This window comes from Macaca nemestrina, chromosome 4 (assembly GCF_043159975.1).
Source record: "Macaca nemestrina isolate mMacNem1 chromosome 4, mMacNem.hap1, whole genome shotgun sequence".
Taxonomy (NCBI): Eukaryota; Metazoa; Chordata; class Mammalia; order Primates; family Cercopithecidae; genus Macaca; species Macaca nemestrina.
In genome coordinates this window covers 55,900,905-55,912,454 of record NC_092128.1, presented here as the reverse complement: position 1 = coordinate 55,912,454, position 11,550 = coordinate 55,900,905, and the positions used below count along the sequence as shown (strand labels likewise).

Here is an 11,550-nt window from a genome sequence, read left to right as displayed (position 1 = left end):
TCTGTCAAGGCATATTTATGCAGGTAGCATCAACATTGTCTAGGTCAGCATGTTTGTACCCTACTTAAAAAGATGAAACAGACATTTACCAATAACTTCTTCCACCTAAAATAGATGTGTCTATATACATGTGTGTAGATGCACACACACATATATATATGTGTCAGGGTGCTAAGTTAGAATACAAAGGATTTATGACCTTAGAAATACATATTGTAGAATCCCGTTTAAAAACAACATTAAAATGTGATTAGGTTTATTAAAAAACTCAATTTTCATGATGCTTCTGAGGTTTATCTGTTAGGTAAAGTGAAATGCAATATACCAGTACAATGAAAAGCCTGGTACACCTTTCTCAAAGGCCAGGTGGAGTTTTAAGATGCTCAAACTTGATAAAATCCAAGTCACTAAGCAGGCACGTTACCTGGTGTGGGGCTAGCTTTTACCATTGTGTTGTTGGGATTGGAGGGGCTTCACAACCATTGCCTGCATTTTGGTTTGAAGAATTCCATAATACTTTCACAGTTCTCAAACTTTTATGAGCATTCAGAACAGTAAGAATCCAAACATCCTGAATCCTAAAGGCACTCCTGAAGGGTGAGGTGCACTAAAAAGGACCAATAGCATTTTTTGCACTCAGTAAAGCATACAGGCTCACACCGAGGAAGTTCTGTTTGATTTTAGAATTTAAATTGATTTACTATCTTTAAAGGGGCAGACATAATAGAGCCTTCCCCACCACATACTCTTCCCTCCCTCATCCCCACACAAGGGCACACCCCCACCCCCCAACACACACAAAAACACACCCACCCACCCCAGGACAGATTCACTGGGTTTGCTACCCTCTTTTCTTCATCTACACAAGACAGCAGACTCATTTTCTCAAAAAGTGTACACTCAGAGGCTGGTACTGTCTTTCTCTGCTAAACAGGTAAGGACACAGGATCAAACCACACGGAGTGGATGTTTTAGATGTTTCCTGCGAACTACAAAATGAGCTATTCCAGGGCTTGAAGAGGATCCATACCCTTAACAGTTTCTCGGGTTCCACTGCAGATGAGATTGGCAATTGGGATCCCATTATCGGCTGCCATATACTGATACAGAGTCAGTGTCTAAGACATAGATTGGAATTTCCTGGGCCCTGTTTCACAAACGTTTTCAAACATATTCCATTGATTCATGAGACAGAGATCAACCACTGTCATACCGCACAGGATTTGAGAAGGTCAAAGGACTTTTCTTTACGGGACCTTCTTCAAAACAGTGCTTTCCCATATATTGCCATAAAATAAGGCTAGTCCTTAGATTATGTAGATTATACCCATTTTGATAGGACCATATGAACCTGAATTTGAATCAGGGTGGAAAAACATAGAAGATACAGTAGCAGCTATTAAGGCCCAGAAAGAACAGGTGGGCTTACACATTATTTCCTTGAAAGGCAGAGATAAGCCTGTAAGACAAAAAAGGTCAGGAAATTTTCACTGTATGAAATAATTCTAAGTAAAACATTCTGACATATTTACATACAGATGAAATGTATTTTGAAATGCACTCGTTCTCAGATGCTAAGCAAAATGATAAAACAAAAATATATTTCCCTCCTTAAGACTTGGTGCTTTTAATATACATAACAATTCTATTCAAAACGGTTTAAAAGTTTAACAGTAAAGCTAAATACAAATGTGTAACAGACAAATACCTTTTTTTGTACACTACTTTCTTTCTTTTTTTTTTTTAGATGGAGTCTCGCTCTTGTTGCCCAGGCTGGAGTGCAGTGGCACGATCTCTGCTCACTGCAAGCTCCACCTCCTGGGTTCATGCCATTCTCCCGCCTCAGTCTCTCGAGTAGCTGGGACTACAGGCACCCGCCACCACACCCGGCTAATTTTTTTGTATTTTTAGTAGAGACAGGGTTTCACCGTGTTAGTCAGGATGGTCTCGATCTCCTGACCTCATGATCCGCCCGCCTCGGCCTCCCAAAGTGCTGGATTACAGGTGTGAGCCACCACGCCCAGCCTGTACACTACTTTCAATCTATCAAGCACGGTATCTGCTGGTGCTAAAGAATGTGCAATGAATTTTTTTTTTTTTTTTTTGAGACGGATCTTGGCTCTGACACCCAGGCTGGGTTTGCTACCCTCTCTTCTTCATCTACACAAGACAGCAGACTCATTTTCTGCTGATCTCAGCTCACTGCAACCTCCGCCTCCCAGGTTCAAGCCATTCTCCTGCCTCAGCCTCCCGAGTAGCTGGGACTACAGGTGTGCACCACCATGCCTAGCTCACTTTTGTATTTTTTAATAGAGACAGGGTTTCACCATGATGGCCAGGCTGGTCTCAAACTCCTGACCTCGTGATCTGCCCGCCTCGACCTCCCAAAGTATTGGGATTACAGGTGTGAGCCACTGCGCCCGGCCAAAGTATTTTAACATAGTTTAAAATCCTTAAATTCTACTTAAATGGCTGAAATGATATGGGCTCTTTTACAAAAGTTTCTAGTGTAAGCTGAAGTTCTACAACTACATGCTCTTTCAGAAGGCAGTCTGTATCAGAATGCAGATGTATCTGATCTCATGTGATGATTGCAAAGGAAATAACTAAGCAAATCTAAATTCCACTCTAGAATTAGCTAAAGTTTTGATTAAAAGGAGGAGTTTATTTTGAATTAAATTAGTAAAGACAGTGAGAAACCTGATAGGAGTTAACATGAACACATACACAGGGTTTCGTTGCAAGTAGGCCATGCTAACAATTCCACTGGGATCTGACTACTTTCTCCTGGCAGTATCTTATTCATGAAAACTATAACAAGATGTCAATAAGACAACATATTAAAGAAAAAACAAACTCACTATCAGCAGGAACTCTTAGCAGAGGAGGCCTTAGACAGGTTGGCTAATACCTATGCTTTGATTTATAGTGAGCTGATAGTTACAAACAACTGAAAGTGACAAATTGGTTTAAAGGTATCCTCCTCCAACCTTTGACATTCCATGTTACTGTGGAATGAGTATGATGAGCATTATGCTTATTCCTAGGCTGAACATTGAGTTTGATGTGTAATGAACTGATAGTTGTTATGAACTTCTAAGGAAGATTTAAGTTACACTTGGGGGTTAGTTTTCTTAAAAACATGGTCTTTAATGCTACTTCATGTGTAGCAACAATAACAAAGCTTTTAAGGACTTATACTGGCCACAGTCATGACACTTTGAGCATCAAAAAGAACATAATGGATTGAAACCCATTAAAACTTTCAAAATTCACAAGACCACCATCACACCAGAAAAGGGAACTCTAAAAAAACCCCACTAATTTGTCACCATCTAATAAACCAGTTATTTACTTTGAAGTTCATAATTAAATGAAAATAATAAAGCATTCAACCTGCCCTGCTAGTAGAACTATAGGTGGGTAAGGATGACCAACAGCTCAAGTGGAGAAGGGAAAGTTATAGTTCACATAGAACAATCAACTAATAAATGCAGAAGAAATGAAAGAACTAGACAACCTACTCACAAACCTTAATAAAGTTAATGATTTAGCAAAGAATTACCACCCAATGTTAAAACTCCTGGTAAATGGCTAGTGGGGGACTGGACATTCATTCAATGCCAAAGGAATACCACACAGATAAGTCTGTAGTCACAAAGGGGAAAATCTAACTGGAGGATCAGACTCATGCTGATCCACTCATCTAGCTTAGATCACTAGATTAGTTAATGGTACATCAATTAGATATTACGTGTTTTCTGAAGTGATGCGATATGAAGCATGTATCTTATCTATGATATAATCTAGCACAAAATGCTCTAATTTGAATCTATAAAGGCTTTAGATATAACTTTCAGATTGCAGGTAGTAAAGGCAATATAAAAATAAGTTAAACAACACCATGAAAAAGCAAGTAGGCAAATTCACAAGACAGGATTCTACAGGACAGCTGCCCCAGTCTCTTTAACAAGTCAATGTCATAAAAAAGGAACCGTGCTAGATTAAAATAGACGTAAGGGACTTTAAAGGACATGACCAGTTGCAACGTAAGGTCATAGAATGAATATCAGTTTGCACAAACCAACTGCAAATTTGGGGACAATTGGGGAAATTTAAATATGGTCTAAGGCAAAAAAATGTGCTGGAATGAGAAAGTGGAGATTGTTGATTAAAGAAAAATCGGTTATAAAACACTATAGATGTGGTCTTACTTTGGTTAAAAATGTAAATGTATATGCATGGAAAAAGATCTGAAAGGACATTAAGATGTTAACAGTGGTAATCTCTGGTGGAAATACAATGTTTTATCTTCTTATTTTTGCTTGTCTATTTTTTCAAAAATGTCCTCAATGCATTTATATTGCTTCTATAATAAATAAAAGGTTATTTTAAAACAAGAACTTCTAGAAAATTGCAGTTTCTTTCTTCTGTTACATAACTAGTTATAGACAGTCTGTAGACCAACAAGTACAAAAACAAAGAACCACTAATTATCTGGCGACAGCATATCCTATTCATAGGTTAAAAGTACTTAACTGAAATAAATTTTTCAGTGCTTAGCTTACAAAGATAATACTAAAATGTAGCAGAAATGCCTCTCCATAATAAATGCAGGCAGCAGGCCAATTTATCTTTGAAATATTCAATTAAAAAAACACAAGTACGATACATCTTGCTAGGCGTCATTCACCCTCCAAATCAAGCCTCGACTACTAGTATTTACCCTTAGGAAAAAAAAAAATCTAGTGTCTAGTATTTAAAACGTGTAAATTATGAACTTCACGAGAGGCTTATAACCCCATCCTAGGGTGAGGTCCTCATCTATGCCTCAGGAGTGGCAGGAGTGGCATTGGGCTCCAAGTCCTCCTGGGGAGGGGCAGCCGAGGCTTCCTGTTCAGCAAGTGCCTCTCTACGTTGGCTGCCTAAAACCGCATCATGAATGCTGTGGAACAGCAGCTCCCATAGGGCAGGATTTTCAAAAAATCTATTCCGAGTGAGGTCATTCACAACTTGTGCTATTAAAAGAAGAAAAGAAAATTAGTCCACACTCTGGGTATCAGTCTTCAACAATTAAAAAAAGGTAACACTTCCATATAGTGCTTTTTTTTTGTTACTGAGTCTCACTCTGTCACCCAGGCTGGAGTGCAGTGGCGTAATCTCAGCTCACTGCAACCTCCACCTCCTGGGTTCAAGCACATATAGTTTAAATATTAAAATGCTATAGGAAAAGTTTCACTCCAATTCCTGTCTCCACCCATCATACCCGCAATCCCAGGAAACTACTTTCTTGTGTGTTCTTCCAGGATTTCTCTATGTAAATATAAATAAATGCGTATTATTATTTCTCACTTTTCTTATCCCCAAAACAGCATATTTTATATATTTGGGGATAAGAAAAATGGGAAATATATATATATACACATACACACATATAAATATAAACATATATAAATATACACATACATACACACACATATATATACACACATATATAAAAAGCTGTTTTGGGGATAAGAAAAGTGAGAAATAAAAATATATATATTAATGTTATAAATATAACATATATATCTAATTCTGAACCCTTTTTGCTTAATTTTTTATCACTACATCATATTCTATTGTATAGATGTACACAGTTTATTTAACTAGTCCCTTTTGTTTGGTACTTGAGTTTTTTCTTTTGTTTTATAACAATGCTGTGATGGTCAACAACATACATGTGTCACTTTGAACATATGCAGCATGTTGCTGGATTTTCTGTGTCGAAAGGTAAATGCACTTATAATTTTGAAAGCTAATATCAGTCTGCCCTCCATAGGGGCTGTTGCATTTTGTGCTACCATCAGTAAAGTCTGAGAAAGCCCGTTTTCCCACCATATGCCTATGGAGCATGTTGTCATTTATTTTTGATTTTTGGTAATCTTACAGGTGAAAACTGGCATCTTTATGCAGATTTCATTTTCAAGCACTTTTTCTATTATTAATTTTTTTTTTCTTTTAAATAAAGATGGGCTCTCACTATGTTGCTCAGGCTGGTCTTGAACTCCTCCTACCTTGGCCTCCCAAAGTGTTGGGATTATAGGCGTGACCACCACACCCAGCCTCAAGCACTGTTTTACTTTTTTTGTTTTTCCTTTTTATGAGACAGCGTCTTACTCCTCACCCAGGCTGGAGGGCAGTGACGTGATCTTGGCTCACTGCAACCTCCGCCTCCCAGGTTCAAGTGATTCTCCTGCCTCAGTCTTCCAAGTAGCTGGGACTAAAGGCATGTGCCACCAAGCCAGGCTAATAGTTTTTATTTTTAGTAGAGATGGGGTTTCACCATATTAGCCAGGATGGTCTAGATCTTCTGACCTCAGGTGATCCACCCACCTCAGCCTCCCAAAGTGCCGGGATTACAGGTGTGAGCCACCATGCCTGGCTCCTTTTTTAAAAATTCTTTTTCTTTCTTTTTTTTGGAAACAAGTTCTCATTCCTTTGCCCAGGCTGGAGTGTAGTAGCGTGATGTTGGCTCACTGCAACTTCTGCCTCCCAGACTCAAGACACCCTCCCACCTCAGCCTCCCGAGTAGCTGGGATTACAGGCATGCACCACCATGTCTGGCTAATTTTTGTATTTTTAGTAGACGGGGTTTCGCCATGTTGCCTAGGCTGGTCTTGAACTCCTAGGCTCAGGCAATCTACCTGCCTTGGCCTCCCAAAATGCTGGTATTACAGGTGTGAGCCACCGCACCCGGCCTCAAGCACTGTTTTAATCAAAACGTAATATAAAACAAAAATAGCAGGCAAAGTATTCCCAAACCATTGGACAGAGAAACAAGCAACCTGAATGATTATATGTAACTGTTTATGGCAGTCATTAGATAATTGTTACTGTAGTAATGTATATATTATAATTACTATATTTATAGCAGCCATTAATATTAGAATAAACGATGGCTTCTTGGTTCCTTTCCTCCAACTCCAGTTCAGGAGGGTTGTCACAAGTAACTTGTAATATGAATGCCTCCATGTGGCTAATTTCAAAGCTGGCTTTAGAGTGATTTTTCAGAGGAATAATTTTCATTTTTATAAAATAATTAAAATTCAGGACATTTCCAAGTGCAATTGTTTAAATAAGAGAAACAAAACTGAAATATTAAGCTTCACCCCATCTTAGAGGTATACTCACCACTGCATCCTGCTAAGTATACATATATACCAACGTCTCCATATTCTTTTACAATCTGTAATAATGTTGAAATAAAGTTTAGTTTCTCTTTACTCTGTGCCAGATGAAAGTCTCTTTTTACCATTGTTTTTCAGTGATAGAAGACACTCTAATTCATTCACTTGAGCTGCTTTGCTTCAATAATGATGTATTTTGAGCTAATCAATTAAAAATAATTTTGTATTTCTTTTGCTTTTTATGTGGGCAGTGATAATAAGGGGTAGCAAAAATACTGTTAAATTTTACTTAAGTATAATAAAACTATTATATTAACTTAAAAATATTATAATTTTAAAACTATAACAATTTTTTTTAAGAGACAGCATCTCACTATTTTACTCATGCTGGTCTTGAACTCCTGAGCTCAGCAATCCTCCTGCTTCAGCCTCCTGAGTAGCCCAGCATATTACAGCAATGTTTTCTAAAACGAATATTCTTGTAGCAATAGATATTAAAATATTTACAGATGATGTTATGACTGGGATGTGTTTCAAAATAAAAGAAGAGAAAGTGGATATCAGCTATAAAGGAAACCAGATTGACCATAAGTTGATAATTGTTGAAGCTGAGTGATTGTTCATGGGGGTTCAATATACTAAAATCTTTACTTCTATATATTTTTGAAATTTTCCATAATCAAAAGGTGATAAACGGCAACAGAAGATAATTTTAAGAGTTGAGAAGAAAGCCTAGTCCACCTCCCTGATTTTGCTGATAGTATGACATTGGACATAGAGGTGTTAAATGACTCATTCAAGAGGATGCTTACCCCTGCCAGAGTTTTCACTCCAACAGAATCAATAAAATTGACTTGAGTGAAATCCAAAATGACAGTGTGGATGTTATCCCCTGGGGGCATAAATCTTTGCATTTCCTCAGGAAATGTGCTTTTGATCACTATTGGGGGATATTTTACTTCACCATCCTCTTCTTCCCGCTTGGTAGCATCTTCTCCATCTACTTCTGCATCCTGTGTCAAAAATTAAACCAAATCAGAATTCTATGAACAACTCACATTTCTGGTTGTGAGAAAGATTTATAATGGAAAATCTACCCTTGTATTCTTAAGCTACTGACTCTACCAGACCCCTTGTAAAATATTTGTCATATTCCAGCCTTGTAACTGAACAAAAAAAGGATGTATGTATAACTTTCCATTTTAACTCAATTTATTTTCTCTTTTTCCTTCTCCTCCTCTTTTTTTTCTTGTCCAACAAAATCCACTCTCCTCAGTTATCTATCCATTTGCCGCTAACTTCTAAAATAGTTCCATTAACTTTAGTACGACGGCTCACACATTAGCATGCCTGAACAGCAAAAGCCAGCCTTTGAGCTTTTTAAACTATCAGCTGAATCAATCTACGACAAAGTGCTAATGGTAAAATCTGTTAAAGTACTGCCTAATTTTTATTTTTTCAAATGATGTTTCCTTACTTTTTTCAGAAACATCCTCATAACTGACCTTATCAGGTGCCTATAAAATATAGAGGATACTTAGGTGGTTTCTAAACCTTCCTCTTTTAGTAACTTCATACTGTGTTTAAACTTCAGTCATGAGTAAAGATGGAAGTCACTGAAGAACAAGACAGAAGGGAATATTTCAATGAAAAGACCACTCACCGCTTTGACAACAGTCGCGTTGGCCATATTTGCATTTCCGACTTCCTTAGCATACTTCCGCATGGCCTTTCTCCTTGCTCCCATGATGACTGCTGGGTTCACTCCAGTCTTTACAGAAGAGCAACATAAGCAAAATCACTTCATGGCGCTCAGAGACCCACCCCAATGCCACTCCCTTTCAAATCTCCCCATTTAACTGCTTTCTGTGTCAGGTTATCACCCCAACCCTTGCACTGCTTTTCCCTCAGAGGCATTAGTAGCCTTTCTTATTCTCAGTCTTTATTCAAGACAACCAGAAGCTAAAGTATTAAAGATAATTTTTAGAGCAGTCTTTATCAGGCTCAGATCTGTTAGGTTGTTATATTTAAGACACTCTGTGGGTTGACAGGGAGGTATTCCTATATACTGGGTGGTGTAGGGTTGAGTTCTAAATATGACCATAGGAATCTATATGATCCCAAGAGTAAGAAACCTAAACTTATTTTCTCACTTTTTCTTAAATTTTTTTTGGAAAGTTATATATATATATATGATAAGAGAGAATGAACAATGGTGATGGCTGCACAATGTTTATGTACTTAATGCCACCCACTGGACTGTATATTTTGAAAATGCTTAAAATAGTGTATTTTATGTTATGTATCTTTTACTACAATAAAAGGGAGAAACAAAGTGAAAATGAAATAGTATATACAAGGGTATTCTAGTGATCCTTATATCCCTGTCAACCCACAAATCCCACCCTCAGAAATAATCAATTTCTCATGACTCACCTTTCGTTTTAATGCATTGCTATACAAGTCACTATTTGCATAGTAAATTGGTGCATTTATTTGAAATATTTTTATTCCAGGAATTTCTTTCACCTGAAGAGTAAAATATTGCTGAATTTAACACATGGAAATATTTCAGAATGAAAACTGCATAGCCTCCCCACTCCAAATAGAAAATGAATGCAGAAGTTGCTAAGGTCTCCTTTTCAGGGCTTAGCTAAAATAGTGTCACTCTAGCGCGCGCGCACACACACACACACACAAAGATAAAAAAAGAAGTCACTCTTATCTACTCATGCTCTGAACAGAACTGACAGAGACCTTTTAAACATGCGCATCTTTCCATTTGTTTTAAAAGTCAGTCTTTGTTTTATTTTTACCATTAAACACAAAGAAGAAACTGAAAAATACTCAAAAACAGAAAAGAAAATGGATAGGAGATGGAAGGCTGCTGCCCAGACTGTGAGAGGCAGGCAAATAAAGTGAACAGAGGTTTACACTGGTTTGATTCACAGACACAGGAAGGATCCTAAATGGACACAAGTGAAACTGAGTGAATATTTTATCAAGAATCCTCGTGGAACTCTGGGAGGCAGGCTGGAAACAAGTAATCCTGCATATAATTCTTTGGATCGAGGAAAAAAATAGCAATTCTAACACCTTTACCTTAGAGTGAATTTTGTTTCCTCATTTTCTACTACCTTAGCATGAGTCTGAGAATTTCTTCCCAAGCATAAGACAAGACAGACAGACAAAACTAGTTTTAAAATATTTTGTAAAAATCTTTGAGATTCCACAGAAGAAAAGAACATTCAAAATCAAGGAAGTCTGAAGCCATAATTTTAACCATTAAAATGAAGTGGGAGAATTCCACAGCCCCACCACCTACATTTTACATGGTTAAAATTATTTTACCACTGGTTTACATTCATCAGAAAAAAACCATGCACACACAAACCATCCTTTCAGTTTCAATACTGTATAAATATATACTTTAATTTCCACAATATATACTTATTCCCATTAAAAAATGAGGAAAAATAAATATTGGAAATTGAGTAGTTAATGCATAGTATAAATTATAAAATTGAATCCATACAGTAGATCAAAGCTCAGACTTTTCACTTTGACCACTATGTCTCCCACCTTACCCCTACTTTTTGTCCTGGGTAAAAATGGTACTTAGCCAAGCACATCACATGCTTACAACCTTTTTAAATGATAGAAAAAGGTCCTACCTCCTCATATGCGTCTATATCAATATACACATCAGTTTCAGGAAGCTGTCCAAGGACTTTGTAGCTCGGACTGAAGACAGAGAGTGTTAAATACCATTGTGTTGAGGCACAGCGTGTGATTTCAACAGGAGGTTGTGTATGTTTGCGTCAGGTTGGGGTTTGCTAGTGCATTTGGGAATGCTTGATCCTTACATATTATGTCCCCAGTGCCATTCCAAGCCTAACACACCCCACACACATCACACCACATACACATCACATGCCACACACACACATACATACCACACATGATACGCACACACAATGTACATCTCATACTACACATATGCATCCCAATACCTACCTCACACACCACACACATACACAATACACACACTTACAATGCATACATACCACACACATATATACACACAATAAACACACACCACACATACAGAATACACAATTACATGATATACTACACATATATATACACACATGCATATATACCACATGTATAATACACAATACCTCCCACATGCATACACACACATACAATGTACACACACCATACATACATACCTCATATCACACACAATATACACACAATATATTACACATATACACATCATACACACCACGGATATACTACACAATGCACACACCCCACATGCATACACACCATGCATATACATACCACACATGTGCAATACACACATACCACATGC

At 37.5% G+C, this 11,550-nt stretch overlaps 1 protein-coding gene across 3 annotated transcripts in view; it reads right to left on the bottom strand.

The window, feature by feature from the left end:
• Window positions 1–797: 797 nt before the first annotated feature.
• LOC105475347 (solute carrier family 26 member 5) overlaps window positions 798–11,550 on the bottom strand; it is a 71,979-nt gene continuing 61,226 nt past the window's right edge. For 2 of the 3 annotated variants that reach the window (XM_011730523.2, XM_011730524.2), the window contains 6 exons: window positions 10,844–10,913; window positions 9,606–9,698; window positions 8,833–8,940; window positions 7,982–8,182; window positions 7,174–7,228; window positions 798–5,018 (listed from right to left, as the gene is read on the bottom strand). In XM_011730523.2, the coding sequence (XP_011728825.1) occupies window positions 4,825–5,018; window positions 7,174–7,228; window positions 7,982–8,182; window positions 8,833–8,940; window positions 9,606–9,698; window positions 10,844–10,913 (721 nt within the window). In that variant the 3' untranslated portion in view covers window positions 798–4,824. Of the gene's footprint in view, window positions 5,019–7,173; window positions 7,229–7,981; window positions 8,183–8,832; window positions 8,941–9,605; window positions 9,699–10,843; window positions 10,914–11,550 lie in introns of those variants that run through there. The other variant, XM_011730527.2, reaches the window with a different exon arrangement.